Here is a 17,450-nt window from a genome sequence, read left to right on the forward strand (position 1 = left end):
CTGTAGTAACTCATCCTGTAGTAACCCATCCTGTAGTAAATCCTCCTGTAGTAAATCCTCCTGTAGTAACTCATCCTGTAGTAAATCATCCTGTAGCAACTCATCCTATAGTAACTCCTACTGTAGTAACTCATCCTGTAGTAACTCATCCTGTAGCAACTCATCCTGTAGTAACTCATCCTGTAGTAAATACTCCTGTAGTAACTCATCCTGTAGTAACTCATCCTGTAGCAACTCATCCTGTAGTAATTCATCCTGTAGTAAATCCTCCTGTAGTAACTCATCCTGTAGTAACTCATCCTGTAGTAACTCATCCTGTAGTAACTCATCCTGTAGTAACTCCTCCTGTAGTAACTCCTCCTGTAGTAACTCCTCCTGTAGTAACTCCTACTGTAGTAACTCATCCTGTAGTAAATCATCCTGTAGTAAATCCTCCTGTAGTAAATTATCCTGTACACTAGACAACACTACAGACAGCAAAGACGTTTTGGAATCATCAAGAAAAGCCTCTCAAATCTCTGACAGATCCTCTAGCTCTAAAGATCTACTATCTTATCCCTGATGCAACCTGTCCTTAACATAGGTGGAAACGTCCCTGTGAAGGCTCACCTTGCTGGTATTTGAGGATGTAGCCGGTGAGGTGTCCGTTGAGGTCGTTGGGAGGACCCCATTCCAGAGTCAAATTGTTCAGGTTAGAGTTGGTGATCCTCAGGAAAGATGGCCGCCCAGGAACTGCATGATAGACACAAAAGGAATATTCTGTATTTTGTTGTAATGTAAGTTGAGTTGAGCACAAAAGCTTCCTTGAATCAGTACACTAACTATGGATGGCGTCCCACCAACACGGAGCGTTGACTTGAGAATGTCTCTTCTAGTTTCTATATTTTATGACGTAGAATGAATGAATGTTGGCTTCTCCTACCTCCTTCGGGGGTCTCAAACTGCAGGTTGGAGCTGGCGGGGCCCTCCCCCTTGCCGTTGTAGACCCTGACGTTGAACAGGTAGAGGCTGTAGGGCTGCAGGCCTGGGAGCATGCCATGACTCTTGTTCCCACTGAAGGTCAGAAGCTGCTGCTCCACACGGTGGGGGTTGTGCTTGTGGAGGCTTCGCTCACGCCAGTAGCTCACCTGAGATACACAAATATAGAGCTATGAAATTGGTGTGTGTGTGTGTGTCATGGTGTGGGGCTAAGTGGCATGTGTGTGTGCATGTGACTGTCTGTGTGTCTGTTTCTATGCGTCTACTGTTTTGTATCACAGTATTACATTATCCTCTCATCTTTGAAGACAGCGTTTTGTACAGTACCTTGTATCCCTTGAGATGTCCCCGTACTGTCTTCGGGGGGACAGGCTCCCAGTGCACCTCAGCCAGGGTGCTGTTCAACACTAGGACCTGGACATTGTCTGGAGCCTGCACCGGTACTGTGGGAAACACGGTCAGAGGGAACATAACTAGAACAGAAACCATTTACATTAAGGGACAGAACAACACCCCTTCATTTGAGAGAATTACAACTTCTGCTGTAGTTCAAATCAAATCCATTTTTATTGGCCACATACACATGGTTAGCAGATGTTATTGCGAGTGTAGCGAAATGCTTGTAAGGACTAGAAGCGAGACAGCCCTCTCTGTCGGCGGCATTTTGTTCCCTTTTATTTCTTTATCTTTATTTCACCTTTATTTAACCAGGTCGGCAAGTTGAGAACAAGTCCTTTATTTAACCAGGTAGGCAAGTTGAGAACAAGATCTCATTTACAACTGCGACCTGGCCAAGATAAAGCAAAGCAGTTCGACACATATAACAACACAGAGTTACACATGGAGTAAAACAAACATACAGTCAATAATACAGTAGAAAAATAAGTCTATATACAATGTGAGCAAATGAGGTGACATAAGGGAGGTAAAAGCAATAAATAGGCCATGGTGGCGAAGTAAATACAATACTTAGATGAGTGTGCAAAGTAGAAATACTGGGGTGCAAAGGAGCAAGATAAATAAATAAATGAATACAGTAGGGGAAGAGGTAGTTGTTTGGGCGATTTATAGATGGGCTATGTACAGGTGCAGTGATCTGTGAGCTGCTCTGACAGCTGGTGCTTAAAGCTAGTGAGGGAGACAAGTGTTTCCAGTTTCAGAGATTTTTGTAGTTCGTTCCAGTCATTGGCAGCAGAGAACTGGAAGGAGAGGCGGCCAAAGGAGGAATTGGCTTTGGGGGTGACAAGTGAGATATACCTGCTGGAGCGTGTGCTACGGGTTGGTGCAGCTATGGTGACCAGCGAGCAGAGATAAGGTGGGACTTTACCTGCTTTCCTTTTATTTATTTTTTTACTTTACTTTACCCTAACTCCCAAGAACAGATCAAATGAAGAAGTGCTAGAACATGTAACAGCTCTGTATCTGTCACGTCATGCAACACATCAGTCAGTTTTCAGGACACAGATTCATACCTGACACCTTAAAAGCACTTCAATGGAGATTCTCCATTAGGGGCGGCCTAGTGGTTAAGAGTGTTGGGACAGTAACCGAAAGGTCGCTGGTTTGAATGCCTGAGCTGACTAGGTGAACAATCTGCCGATGTGCCATTGAGCAAGGCACCAAACCCTAATTGCTCTGGATAAGAGTGCCTGCTAAATAAATAATAGTGTTTAAAAACAATAATCATGCTTTACAGTCCAGGAAACCGGCCCATAGTGTATCCTTAAAGAAACAAAATGGCGGTGCATGACTCACAGTTCTCTCCGGAGTGTCCAGTGACCACAGCTGGATCAGGGCCAATACCGTTGTTGTTAATGGCTTGAACCTTGACCTCGTATGGTGTGAAGGTGGGCGTCCCAGAGACCATGAACTTGGAGACATTGGCCACGGTCACTGACGTCCAGTTCTTGTCCACATCCTTCTGTCTCCACATCACCTTGTACTGCAGGCCTGGACCGTTAGCCTGGAGGCCTGACATTGGCTATGAGAGACAGATAATCACATTGTTATTACTTTGACTAACGGTACTGCATTAATGAACAGCAGACACCATCTTCATTACAAATAAAATGCTACAGCTGTAGCTTACCTTCCACAATATCATAAGATTGTCATGTTCAGTTCCAAAACCTTTAACTCCGCTAGGGTTCTCATCTGGAGCTGAAGCAGGTGAAGAAATGTCAATTACACAGAATGCCAAATCAACAGTATGCACAAATCAACAGAATGCACAAATCAACAGAATGCACAAATCAACAGAATGCACAAATCAACAGTATGCACAAATCAACAGAATGCACAAATCAACAGTATGCACAAATCTATACACTGTATAAGTCAACTAATTATATAATCAACCCCATTATTAACAAGTCAATCGTAGAATCTGTACCTGCAGGGTTGGTCTTGTACATGTGGGAGGGGTTGGAGGGATCGGAGAGACCCACAGCGTTCAGGGCCAGGACTCTGAAGGAGTAGTGAACGTAAGGGGACAGTTCGAGGTGGGCCGTGGTCTTGCTGCCCGGGACATGCGTCAGGTTGTGCCAGTGGCCATGATCGTGGAGAGAGTCTGTGTACTGGATCACAAATTCTGAGGGGGAACGAGGTGAAAAAATTGTGAATGATTGCAGGGAATGTAGAATGGCATATACTGTATACCTAACAACATTACCCTGGAAGATCCTGGCACTATCAGAAACACATCAAATCCACCATTAAATACATATAATATGGGTAGTGCTGAACAAACAATTAGCAAGTACTCTGAGTAGTGCTAACATCATTCAAAAACAGTGAGATTGACTAAACCTAATAGCACTGAGGCTGTAGTCTCAAGATAATAATGATACAGCCATTAGATAGGGCTCTGGGAATAGCAGTCTGTCATTAGCAGCACACACACACACACACACACACACACACACACACACACACAACACACACAACACACACACACACACACACACACACACACACACACACACACACACACACACACACACACACACACACACAGACGAGCCTCCAGGTTTACTGACTGTACTGTATACAGGCCTCTCGAGGGACAACATGGATCAAACTAACACAAAGAGAAACATCAACATAGAAGCACACACACACACAGGTACAGCAGGTGCGTACTGTGAATAGGGCTGTTGTGTTCGTCTCCAGGTATCCAGGTGAGCTGGACACTCCTGGGTTTCATGTCGGTCAGCTCCAGGTCAGTTGGAGGGTCTGGTTGTTCTGGAGAACACAGGACATTTAGCTCAGTGCAATAGACAGCTACTTTACTGTAACTCTCAGCACAACAACATTATTCCTTCATGCCATGCCACGTATGGAACCACTGACTGATCAAAAATAAGTATGGAACACAGCAAGAGAAGACCCTTTTTATTGCCACAAGAAAGCTTTAGACAGATGAGCTGGATGGAAATGGAACACTTCACCCCACTCTGCAGCAGGGACAGAGACACCAAGCAGTGTGACAAACATATCTGTGGATTATAGAGATACTTCAGCATTTAGGCAATGAAGCCCTTTATCTACTATACTGCCTCAGAGTCAGATGAATACGTGGATACCATTTTTTATGCCTTTGTGTGGAGTTTGAAGGAAGTTTGCGAACTAGTGTTTGCGCAATTGCTAACAAGCGTTAGCACATTGACTGGAAGTCTATGGTAACTGCTAGCATGCTAGTAGATACCATAGTAGTTAGCGTTGGCTCACAAAAGTATCTCTAACTTTCTTCATACTGCACACAGAGACATAAAATGGTATCCATGAGTTCATCTGACTCTGGGGAAGTAGATAAATGGCATTATTGCCAAAATCCCCAAGTATCCCTTTAAAGGCACTAGTAATTACTCCACACTTACAGACTCCGTTTTAATGAGCTGTATTGCTGATGTATTCATTCAACAACACATGCTAAACAAAATAAGAAAAGCACATTTAGGGAATTAAAAAAATCGTCAAACTGCTTTTAAAATAAAGAATGAATGATATAAGAAAATGGTGAAATCAAAAAGCCCTTTAAAAAACGGTGGTTAAATTAAACAAATGTCTTTTGGTCCGTCCGTCCGGATGCTGGTGATGTCACACAAAAACACTGTGAATGATCACATCTGCGAGCAGCGCAGCATGCTTGACTATGCAGACACATAATCCACACAAACACACACACACACACACACACACACACACACACACACACACACACACACACACACACACACACACACACACACACACACACACACACACACACACACACACACACACACACACACACACACCCATGGGACTGGGAGCAGAGATGAGCATTTGTGTTTAATGCATGTTTACCATAGATGGTAGCTGGAGTAGGAGCTGCCTCTGCCAGGTAAGAGAACAGGTGGGAGTGACGTAGGGGTTAAGTAGCTAATTAGTGATTAGAGACACCTTGACACCCTCTCTCTTACTTGCCGTTATTTCACATAATAGAATAGAATATAGTATAATAGAATAGACTAAGTACATTTTTCCCAACAAAACTAACAGATTTAACATTGTTACTGTCGTGTGATTTGAGGGATCATGAGCATGTTTCTGGTATGTAAGTTTACGAGAAAGCGTTACAGATGTAGGACCATAATTTGATCAGCCTTGTGATTTACATAAATTCACTGAAAACCTGTCCTAACACACAGTTATATTAACAGTATTCCACTTTTCATGTAGCCTAATTTTGACCAGCTAATAGGCTAACCACCGATCAAGGAACATCACGGATTAAACGTTCAAATCGTCAATACAGGTCAAATTAAGATCCCACATCTGTACATACCGACGACAGTGAGCTCAGCGCTGGCAGAGTCATGGTCCAGAGTAGTATTCATTATGCAGGTGTAAGTTCCAGCGTCGTTCTCTGTCACATCTGTTATGGTCAAGCTGTCAGAGTCCACCAGAAATCTGGGAAGACAAAGGCAAAACATTTTTAAAAAAGGGTCCGATCCTTAAGAGGTTATTAAAGGGTCCTCTTGTGTAAGTGTATAACCTTTTTGTTTGTGTTGAATTGTGTGTTTATGTATGCACTCAGGAAGCCCTGATGGACTAATGGATAAACTAAATTGAACTAAACAAGAGGAGAATATACAAAAGCAGGACTTACTACTGCGGATATAATGGCACGTGCTCTATGTTGAAACATGAGTGTTTGAGTACCAGCACGTACCTCTCGTCGTCGGGCAGCTCTCCGTTGTCTTTCAGCCAGATCATGATGGGGATGAGGGTGGGGTCGTGTTTTACTTTACACTCAAACACCACGTTCCTGTTTCTCTGGGCCACCTTGTATTTCGGCTGCTTCAGGATACGAGTTGGCTCTGGGGGGAAAGTTACATCAGAAACAACACAACACAATATCCTGCTTCGTTGTTTATCTCAATAATTTGGAGAAATTAGAGTTGGATAAATAAGTGGTGTTCAGGGCCATCAGTTTTCCCTGGTTAGATCAAATGGTCAGGATAAAGTATTGACCCTATGTTTCCGATATGGTAAACCTTCAAAAAAACATGTCCAGTAGAGAGAGAGAGAGAGAGAGAGAGAGAGAGAGAGAGAGAGAGAGAGAGAGAGAGAGAGAGAGAGAGAGAGAGAGAGAGAAAGAGAGAGAGACAGAGAGAGAGAGACAGAGAGAGACAGAGACAGAGAGAGAGAGAGAAGGGGGAGAGAGAGCGAGAAAGAGAGAGAGAGAGAAAGAGAGAGAATGTGGACCAAAATTTGACAGTGTAGTCCTACCAATAGCTCTTTATGGAAGTTAGGTTTGGGGGCCACTCAATAAACTGGACTTTGAAATGTGGGACAAACATCCAATTGAAGCCCTACATGCAGAATTCTGTCGGAAAATCCTACAAGTCCAGAGAAATACACCAACTAATGCATGTAGGGCAGAATTGGACCACTTTCCAGTAATAATGAAAATACCGAAAAGATCATTAAAATTTTGGCTACATCTAAATTCAAGTCCAAATTCAAGTCTGCAATTTAAAGCACTTCAAACCCAAGAGCTGAGCCCAGAAACGAGCCCTCTCAGTCAGCTGGTGTTGGACCTCACCAACCAAGCTGACACCAGCACTGCTTCAAAAGAAAGAAGCCGACTAAATTGCTATCTGACCCTAAACAGAGAATCTGAATTGGCTGATTATCTCTACTCTGTCAGAGATACGAAGCAGAGACAGATCCTTACCAAGTACAGGCTGAGTGACCACCTGGCAGAGACAGATCCTTACCAAGTACAGGCTGAGTGACCACCGATTGGCAATAGAAACCAGCAGACATAAAAAGACATGGCTACACAAAGAGGAGCGTGTATGTGGTCACTGCACGACAGGGGAGGTAGAGACAGAGATGCACTTTCTCCTTTACTGTGATAAATATTCCCTTATTCACAGAAATGACTACATTTATTCCAAATTTGAACTTATTAAACCCAGAGGAAAAACTAAGAATACTCATGGGCGAAGGAGCAATGGCTCCTCTTGCAGCCAAATATGTATTTTCCTGCCATAACCTGAGGGACACTGGATAATAACATCTGCATAGTAAACAGTAACTTACTTATTATTACTATTACTGTTATTACTATTATTATTGTTGTTTATCATTCCAAATAGTAGTGGTATGGGTAGTAATGGTAATGATAACAGTTCAGTGATGGTGGTGGTAGTAGTAGTGGTAATGATGATAGTAGTTGTAGTACTGATGTAATGGTGAAGATGACTGTTATTTAGTTATAAGTTAGTTATAGGTTCATATTTATATTTTTATATTTATTACATTACATTCTACTATTGACTGTTACCATTTTATTGTTATTATTTTTGTATTTAATTTTGTATTATTATTTACTGCCATTATATATTATTATTTGTTATTGTTTATAATTTTATTACAATGTATATTGTATACATTGTTGCTTTGGCAATATTAACACAATGTTTTTCATGCCAATAAAGCAGCTTGAATTTGAATTTGAGAGAGAGAGAGACAGAGAGAGAGAGAAAGAGAGAGAGAGACAGAGAGAGAGAGAAAGAGAGAGAGAGACAGAGAGAGAGAGAGAGAGAGAGAAAGAGAGAGTCAGAGAGAGAGAGAGAGAGAGAGAGAGAGAGAGAGAGAGAGAGAGAGAGAGAGAGAGAGAGAGAGAGAGAGAGAGAGAGAGAGAGAATAGTGTGGTATCTCACCTTTGACCTCCAGATAGACGTGGTTCTCAGCGATGCCCAGAGTATTCCTGGCCACACAGATATACTTCCCACTGTTGAAGGCCTGAGCCACATATATCTCCAGAGTCCCGTTTTCATGCAGCAAGTAGGGGTCCCCTTCCAGGGTGCTGGACTGGCTGTCCTTAAACCTGACAGGGAATAGTGGAACCATAGGCTCTGAACTTTTAACCTGGGATTGGGGTAAGATTTTTTAACACACACATACCATGCAGTTCTGTTGCACATACTAAAAAGTTTGTTTCCTAAAGTTACAACCCTGTTTCTTAAAAATGCTACAGCACTGTGTTGCAGCACTGTGTTGCAGCACTGTGTTGCAGCACTGTGTTGCAGCACTGTGTTGCAGCACTGTGTTGCAGCACTGTGTTGCAGCACTGTGTTACAGCACTGTGTTGCAGCACTGTGTTACAGCACTGTGTTGCACACCCATTGCTACCAATACTGTGGCGCGAACTATCTTTTTAGTACCCATAACTGCATGTAGAGTATACAAAAAAGTTCAAAGGTCATGAACTTACCATGTGATTTTGGGGATGGGCGAGCCGAAGAAGGAACAGTCCAGTAAGGCGTGGTTGTTTCTGATCACCTGGTAGACCTGGTTAGCTGGAGTCAATACTCTGGGTGTTTCAGCTATAAACAGACACAACAATGTGTTTGCAAGTTCAATGCATTTCAGTGACAGAAAAGCTGAGTTTCAAGCTTTAACTTCAAACTTCTGAGTTGTAAGTTTGAGAAAGGAGTGGACTCACAGAGAACGTTGACGAAGGCATTGGACAGCAGATATCCATATTCATTGGATGCGTTGCACTGGTAGACTGCACTGGATCCAGTCTGGACTTCCTCGAAGATGATGGTGTCACCTTCCACCTTCCTATTGGGGTCCTCAGGTGAATCTAGCAAGGCGTCAAAACACGTGTCAAAAGTTTCACCATAAACATAGAAAAAACTCACCATAAACATAGAAAATGTTTAACTTGAACATTGTCTGTGTGTCTAAACCTCACAATGGCAGATGCAATGACTTAATCCCAAATAGACTGTGTTGTCTGTGTACAGTGTGAACACTAAGAGACAGACAGACAATCAATCAACACCGAGTACTCACTCTCTATGGGGATGCCATTCATGGCCCAGTTGATGGTGGGTTTGGGAGTACCACTGGCCCTACAGATCAATTGACCCTTCTCTCTAGGGGCCAGCACCAGGTTCCTGGGGGTAGTGAGCCAGTACGGTGCCGCTGGGAGGGGAGGGCCAGATGAACACAAGGCAAGCAGACAGTTGGTTAAAGGTAGAATATAGAAGTTCAGTTGATGTTCACCAAACATTAGGACTTGAATGCTGGCTGTATGGTTGGATCATTTTTTGTATTTGTTTTTTAACAAGGCAATGTTGCTGTAGAATTTGCATCAAAATACAAGGTTAAACAACGAAAAATAAAAAGGAATGTGACGGGAGAGAATAATGGTCAGAAAGGTTACACAATACTGAAAGGCAGGAAGGCGGTTAATGACTGAACCCTCTGCTCCGGATACCACCATTTAAAAATCAATAAGGGAGATTGAAAGAGAGGATAAAAGCCCTGGAGGCAGCCATACGTTCCTGACCCTGCTCCTCACAGACGTTTTTTTGTGGTGTTATTGAATGTGTAGGACAGTGAACGTTTTGTGGTGTTATTGAATGGGTGGGACAGTGAACATTTTGTGGTGTTATTGAATGTGTAGGACAGTGAACGTTTTGTGGTGTTATTGAATGGGTGGGACAGTGAACATTTTGTGGTGTTATTGAATGTGTAGGACAGTGAACGTTTTGTGGTGTTATTGAATGGGTGGGACAGTGAACATTTTGTGGTGTTATTGAATGTGTAGGACAGTGAACGTTTTGTGGTGTTATTGAATGTGTAGGACAGTGAACATTTTGTGGTGTTATTGAATGGGTGGGACAGTGACAGGCAGACAGGAAAGGCAGGAGGAGTCCACATCAGAAGGGCAGGTGCAGGACCCATGCAGACCCTGCTATAGGCTACATGTGTGCTAGAGTTATTGGAACTAACTGCTAGGTCACATGACATACCTTTGACAGTGACACGGATGGTGTGGTGTACGGAGGCCAGGCGGTTGTGGGCAGTGCAGCGGTACTCGCCGGCGTCGGCGTCGGACACGTTCACGATACGCAGTATCTTCTGGAAGGTCACGATGGAGGTACGCTTGTCAGGGAACTCCCCGCTCAGCTTACTCCACGAGACCTCTGGAGTGGGACTGGATAGGGAATAGAGGAAGAAGAGAGAGAGAGGGAGAGAGAGAGAGAGAGGGAGAGAGGGAGAGAGAGAGAGAGAGAGAGAATGAGAGAGAGAGAGAGAGAGAGAGAGAGAGAGAGAGAGAGAGAGAGAGAGAGAGAGAGAGAGAGAGAGAGAGAGAGAGAGATGAGAGAGAGAGAGAGAGAGAGAGAGAGAGAGAGAGAGAGAGAGAGAGAGAGAGAATGAGAGAGAGAGAGAGAGAGAGAGAGAGAGGGAGAGAGAGCTTGTTTAGGTCACTATGATCTATAAGCACACATTAATAATAGAGGTAATAATTATTAATAATAGAGGCATACCGTACACAACACATAATGCAGGTACAACACATTTGCAGTTTCTCATTGGCACTAAGTACTTACAGTCCTTCAGTGATGCACTCCAACTCCAGGACCTGTCCTCTCAGCACCAGCTTGGAGCTGCTGGAGCCAGAAGGGATGAGGAAAGTAGGTTTCCTCTCCTCTGCCAAGCCGTCTGCAGTCACAACGGAGGGGTCAGAGACACAGCTAGTCACAACAAGACTACTGCTGTTCTGTCCATTTTATTCCTGGGGTTTTACCAAGGTCAGTGTTGTACCACTGTGAAGGTACAGGTCAGGGCTCACATACTCAAACACAGCAGTTGACTTTTTAAAAGGTGATTTGTGTTTGAGCTGAATCAGCAGCGTTTATAGTGAAGAGTAAGGGAAATTGCCTTTAAAAGTCGATCGCAGTGTACAGGTCGTAAATGTGTTGGAATGGATCCCTGCCTTCATGTATTACTGTGAAGGGGTTCTTTGGTCGAGCGGTAGGACTGTACTGAGAGGTGGTGCATATCTACAACATGTTGTTTTCCTGTACCAGATAGTAAGGATACCAGATAGTAAACTACTTTCCAGTCCAATGTGAGGATCAGGATAATCTTCTCAAAATAATCATCTTTGGATATGATACTATGATATTAAGAGTTCAACAAATGGTGCTTGTGATGATGGCAATGATCATACAGAAAGAGAGGTACAGCGTTTCTGTCAGATCAGCCTGTCTGTAGCCTCATCTGTTGTACGGCTGACTGCTTGCCTGCGTGACATGTAGCTTCAGGGTACTCGACAGACAGACGCATAGGAAGTGACGCTTTTGCAAACAATGAGAAATGACTGATAGGAAATGAAAGATGTCAGAGACAGTGGAGAGGTTTTAAGTGGATTGGGAAGAAAGAATTTGGTTGGCTGGGTGAAGAGAATAGATGAACAGACTAGAGTGGTAGTGGTTGGAACATTCACTGTTTGAAAGGCTGTCAATCTGCTTTGCTCTAATGAAATACATTACTATAATAGAGAGAAAGCTTTCCAAAAGTAGCCTACTGAATGTAATACAGAGCTACTGAATGTAATACAGACCTACTGAATGTAATACAGAGCTACTGAATGTAATACAGAGCTACTGAATGTAATACAGAGCTACTGAATGTAATACAGACCTACTGAATGTAATACAGACCTACTGAATGTAATACAGACCTACTGAATGTAATACAGACAGACGTACTGAATGTAATACAGACAGACGTACTGAATGTAATACAGACCTACTGAATGTAATACAGAGCTACTGAATGTAATACAGACCTACTGAATGTAATACAGAGCTACTGAATGTAATACAGAGCTACTGAATGTAATACAGACCTACTGAATGTAATACAGACCTACTGAATGTAATACAGACCTACTGAATGTAATACAGACAGACGTACTGAATGTAATACAGAGCTACTGAATGTAATACAGACCTACTGAATGTAATACAGAGCTACTGAATGTAATACAGACCTACTGAATGTAATACAGACAGATCTACTGAATGTAATACAGACAGACATACTGAATGTAATACAGGTCTACTGAATGTAATACAGACAGACCTACTGAAAGTAATACAGACCTACTGAATGTAATACAGACCTACTGAATGTAATACAGACCTACTGAATGTAATACAGAGCTACTGAATGTAATACAGAGCTACTGAATGTAATACAGAGCTATTGAATGTAATACAGACAGACGTACTGAATGTAATACAGACCGACGTACTGAATGTAATACAGACCGACGTACTGAATGTAATACAGACAGACCTACTGAATGTAATACAGACAGACCTACTGAATGTAATACAGACAGACCTACTGAATGTAATACAGACAGACCTACTGAATGTAATACAGACAGACCTACTGAATGTAATACAGACAGACCTACTGAATGTAATACAGACAGATGTACTGAATGTAATAGACAGACCTACTGAATGTAATACAGACAGACGTACTGAATGTAATACAGACAGACCTACTGAATGTAATACAGACCTACTGAATGTAATACAGACCTACTGAATGTAATACAGACCTAATGAATGTAATACAGACAGACCTACTGAATGTAATACAGACAGACCTACTGAATGTAATACAGACAGACCTACTGAATGTAATACAGACAGACCTACTGAATGTAATACAGACAGACCTACTGAATGTAATACAGACAGACCTACTGAATGTAATACAGACAGACGTACTGAATGTAATAGACAGACCTACTGAATGTAATACAGACAGACGTACTGAATGTAATACAGACAGACCTACTGAATGTAATACAGACCTACTGAATGTAATACAGACCTAATGAATGTAATACAGACCTAATGAATGTAATACAGACAGACCTACTGAATGTAATACAGACAGACCTACTGAATGTAATACAGACCTAATGAATGTAATACAGACAGACCTACTGAATGTAATACAGACAGACCTACTGGATGTAATACAGACCTACTGAATGTAATACAGACAGACGTACTGAATGTAATACAGACAGACCTACTGGATGTAATACAGACAGACGTACTGAATGTAATACAGACAGACCTACTGAATGTAATACAGACAGACCTACTGAATGTAATACAGACAGACCTACTGAATGTAATACAGACCTAATGAATGTAATACAGACAGACCTACTGAATGTAATACAGACCTAATGAATGTAATACAGACAGACCTACTGGATGTAATACAGACCTACTGAATGTAATACAGATGTAATTTGTCCATTTGAATTTACAAAATATGAGCAAGGCAAAGGAGGAACCATCATGCAGTGGTTCATTTTAGTCATTTGAAATGATGTTAATAAATAGTTGCTGTAGAAAAGATAAAGTCTTTCACAAAAATGTATTCATTGGTCAAGTTATGGTGGGAAGTGGGCTTAGGTTAAGGTTTAGGGGTTAATGCTACTGCTTGATTTCTAGTATTGGTTTACTACTAAAGATGAGGACAATCACAAGGGTAAGGTTAAGGTTTAGAGGTCGATGTTAGTGGTTGGTTTCTATTGGTTGACGGCTATGGGAGGACAGAGCCACTAGGGGGTGCCAAAACTCACCACTAAACAAATCAGTTTCATTGAATAAAGCAGCAACAGTCTCATTGACTGCATCCACTGTAACACAACAGAAAATAATCAAACATGCCACATGTTAAAGTCAATAAAGTGATTGGACAAATAAACATGAATGGCTGAATACTAAAATCAAACTGTGTGAACTGAACAAAATGCTGAATGATGATCATAGATATACTGTAGATAAAGAATAGATGGTCAAATCGTGTCTGTGAATCTGTATCGTCATGACGATCAGTCAGTGGTAACTGGACTGTATGAGAAAGCCTTTTGTTGTTGAGAGAGGCTTTTCATGATGACTCCTAGACTACTACTGGCGACGCTGAGGTTGGGATCACTGATAGGAAACTCCTATGCAAACTGACACACACATTCAATGCTGGGCACACACACACACACACACACACACACACACACACACACACACACACACACACACACACACTTACGGTTGAGCACTAAGAGGGTGATGGGTTGTTTCTGCTGGATGGTCTGAGTGTGAGGGAAACGAGCGTAACAGATGTAGTCGTTCCTCGAGTCCTCCTTCAGAACGTTGGAGAAGTACAAGTCTCCGTTCAACGCCTGGAACACACGGCTGCTCTGGGGCAGTCTCTGGAAGTCTGGGGGAGGAGAGAAGTCAACACGAGGAGAGAAGTTAACACGAGGAGAGGAGTCAACATGAGGAGAGAAGTCAACATGAGGAGAGAAGTCAACATGAGGAGAGAAGTCAACATGAGAAGAGGAGTCAACATGAGGAGAGAAGTCAACACGAGGAGAGAAGTCAACACGAGGAGAGGAGTCAACAAGAGGAGAGAAGTTAACACGAGGAGAGAAGTCAACACGAGGAGAGAAGTCCACATGAGGAGAGAAGTCCACACGAGGAGAGAAGTCCACACGAGGAGAGAAGTCCACACGAGGAGAGAAGTCAACACGAGGAGAGGAGTCAACACGAGGAGAGAAGTCAACACGAGGAGAGAAGTCAACACGAGGAGAGAAGTTAACATGAGGAGAGAAGTCAACACGAGGAGAGAAGTTAACATGAGGAGAGGAGTCAACACGAGGAGAGAAGTCAACACGAGGAGAGAAGTCAACACGAGGAGAGAAGTCAACACGAGGAGAGGAGTTAACATGAGGAGAGAAGTTAACACGAGGAGAGGAGTCAACATGAGGAGAGAAGTTAACACGAGGAGAGGAGTCAACACGAGGAGAGAAGTCAACACGAGGAGAGAAGTCAACACGAGGAGAGAAGTCAACACGAGGAGAGAAGTCAACATGAGGAGAGGAGTCAACATGAGGAGAGGAGTCAACACGAGGAGAGAAGTCAACACGAGGAGAGAAGTCAACACGAGGAGAGGAGTCAACACGAGGAGAGAAGTCAACACGAGGAGAGAAGTCAACACGAGGAGAGAAGTCAACACGAGGAGAGGAGTCAACACGAGGAGAGAAGTCAACACGAGGAGAGAAGTCAACACGAGGAGAGAAGTCAACATGAGGAGAGGAGTCAACATGAGGAGAGGAGTCAACACGAGGAGAGAAGTCAACACGAGGAGAGGAGTCAACACGAGGAGAGAAGTCAACATGAGGAGAGAAGTCAACATGAGAAGAGAAGTCAACATGAGGAGAGGAGTCAACACGAGGAGAGAAGTTAACATGAGGAGAGGAGTCAACACCAGCAGGCCACGCTACTGAGGCTTCCATTAATGTCTCATTTCATGAGGAATATTTCGACTCGTAATTTGCAAGCAATGAAACCAAACAGACATAATACCCAAAAGAACAGACTACCCAAGACGTGACCATTCAGAAACAGGTGTGGACAGGACATATTACCCATTAGGTTCTCTTTATGATCCAGCTAAAATGTCTGTAAACAAACAGGTATCTACAGGTATCTATGTATCTACAGTAAACTACAGCACAACAGACAGTGGACTATAAAGACCAGACTTACTGACGTCCATCCAGAAGATGATGGGAGGGGGCAGGCCAGCAGGGGGCCGGCAATGTAGCACTAGAGCCTCGCCCTCCTGAACTCTGATTGGCTCATTCCTCTCCTTTGACCACAAGGGGGACCCTGAAATACACATGAGGGAAACAGGTTTCTACATGAGGTTTCTAGGTTTTTACCTAATGTCACCAAGAAGACTAAGTGAATAAAATGAATGAGTTCTAGCTACATGAAATGAATGAGTTCTAGCTACATGGAAGGAATGAGTTCTAGCTACATTGAAGGAATGAGTTCTAGCTACATTGAAGGAATGAGTTCTAGCTACATGGAAGGAATGAGTTCTAGCTACATTGAAGGAATGAGTTCTAGCTACATGGAAGGAATGAGTTCTAGCTACATGAAAGGAATGAGTTCTAGCTACATGGAAGGAATGAGTTCTAGCCACATGAAATGAATGAGTTCTAGCTACATGAAATGAATGAGTTCTAGCTACATGAAATGAATGAGTTCTAGCTACATGAAAGTAATGAGTTCTAGCTACATGAAAGTAATGAGTTCTAGCTACATGGAAGGAATAAGTTCTAGCTACATGAAATGAATGACTTCTAACTACATGAATGGAATGAGTTCTAGCTACATGGAAGGAATGAGTTCTAGCTACATTGAAGGAATGAGTTCTAGCTACATGGAAGGAATGAGTTCTAGCTACATGAAAGGAATGAGTTCTAGCTACATTGAAGGAATGAGTTCTAGCTACATTGAAGGAATGAGTTCTAGCTACATGAATGGAATGAGTTCTAGCTACATGAATGGAATGAGTTCTAGCTACATGAATGGAATGAGTTCTAGCTACATGAAATGAATGAGTTCTAGCTACATTGAAGGAATGAGTTCTAGCTACATGAATGGAATGAGTTCTAGCTACATGAATGGAATGAGTTCTAGCTACATGAATGGAATGAGTTCTAGCTACATGAAATGAATGAGTTCTAGCTACATGGAAGGAATGAGTTCTAGCTACATGAAATGAATGAGTTCTAGCTACATGGAAGGAATGAGTTCTAGCTACATGGAAGGAATGAGTTCTAGCTACATGGAAGGAATGAGTTCTAGCTACATGAAAGGAATGAGTTCTAGCTACATTGAAGGAATGAGTTCTAGCTACATGAAAGGAATGAGTTCTAGCTACATGAAAGGAATGGGTTCTAGCTACATGGAAGGAATGAGTTCTAGCTACATTGAAGGAATGAGTTCTAGCTACATGAAAGGAATGAGTTCTAGCTACATGGAAGGAATGAGTTCTAGCTACATGAAAGGAATGAGTTCTAGCTACATGGAAGGAATGAGTTCTAGCTACATGAAAGGAATGAGTTCTAGCTACATGGAAGGAATGAGTTCTAGCTACATGAAATGAATGAGTTCTAGCTACATGAAATGAATGAGTTCTAGCTACATGAATGGAATGAGTTCTAGCTACATGGAAGGAATGAGTTCTAGCTACATTGAAGGAATGAGTTCTAGCTA

General features: G+C 42.5%; 1 protein-coding gene across 12 annotated transcripts in view; it reads right to left on the reverse strand.

Moving 5' to 3' along the window:
- LOC115197614 (neuronal cell adhesion molecule) overlaps positions 1 to 17,450 on the reverse strand; it is a 153,428-nt gene that overhangs the window by 16,859 nt on the left and 119,119 nt on the right. For 7 of the 12 annotated variants that reach the window (XM_029759302.1, XM_029759311.1, XM_029759309.1 and 4 more), the window contains 19 exons: positions 15,930 to 16,052; positions 14,428 to 14,598; positions 13,961 to 14,017; positions 10,884 to 10,995; positions 10,302 to 10,486; positions 9,337 to 9,468; positions 8,981 to 9,124; positions 8,750 to 8,861; positions 8,196 to 8,362; positions 6,194 to 6,341; positions 5,807 to 5,931; positions 5,326 to 5,355; positions 4,120 to 4,221; positions 3,371 to 3,568; positions 3,068 to 3,138; positions 2,734 to 2,959; positions 1,306 to 1,421; positions 923 to 1,127; positions 610 to 732 (listed from right to left, as the gene is read on the reverse strand). In XM_029759302.1, coding sequence (XP_029615162.1) covers positions 610 to 732; positions 923 to 1,127; positions 1,306 to 1,421; positions 2,734 to 2,959; positions 3,068 to 3,138; positions 3,371 to 3,568; positions 4,120 to 4,221; positions 5,326 to 5,355; positions 5,807 to 5,931; positions 6,194 to 6,341; positions 8,196 to 8,362; positions 8,750 to 8,861; positions 8,981 to 9,124; positions 9,337 to 9,468; positions 10,302 to 10,486; positions 10,884 to 10,995; positions 13,961 to 14,017; positions 14,428 to 14,598; positions 15,930 to 16,052 — 2,547 coding nt within the window. The remainder of the gene's footprint in view (positions 1 to 609; positions 733 to 922; positions 1,128 to 1,305; positions 1,422 to 2,733; positions 2,960 to 3,067; positions 3,139 to 3,370; positions 3,569 to 4,119; positions 4,222 to 5,325; positions 5,356 to 5,806; positions 5,932 to 6,193; positions 6,342 to 8,195; positions 8,363 to 8,749; positions 8,862 to 8,980; positions 9,125 to 9,336; positions 9,469 to 10,301; positions 10,487 to 10,883; positions 10,996 to 13,960; positions 14,018 to 14,427; positions 14,599 to 15,929; positions 16,053 to 17,450) is intronic. The other 5 variants (XM_029759312.1, XM_029759305.1, XM_029759303.1 and 2 more) reach the window with 2 other exon arrangements.

Source organism: Salmo trutta, chromosome 7 (genome assembly GCF_901001165.1).
Source record: "Salmo trutta chromosome 7, fSalTru1.1, whole genome shotgun sequence".
NCBI classification, from domain to species: Eukaryota; Metazoa; Chordata; class Actinopteri; order Salmoniformes; family Salmonidae; genus Salmo; species Salmo trutta.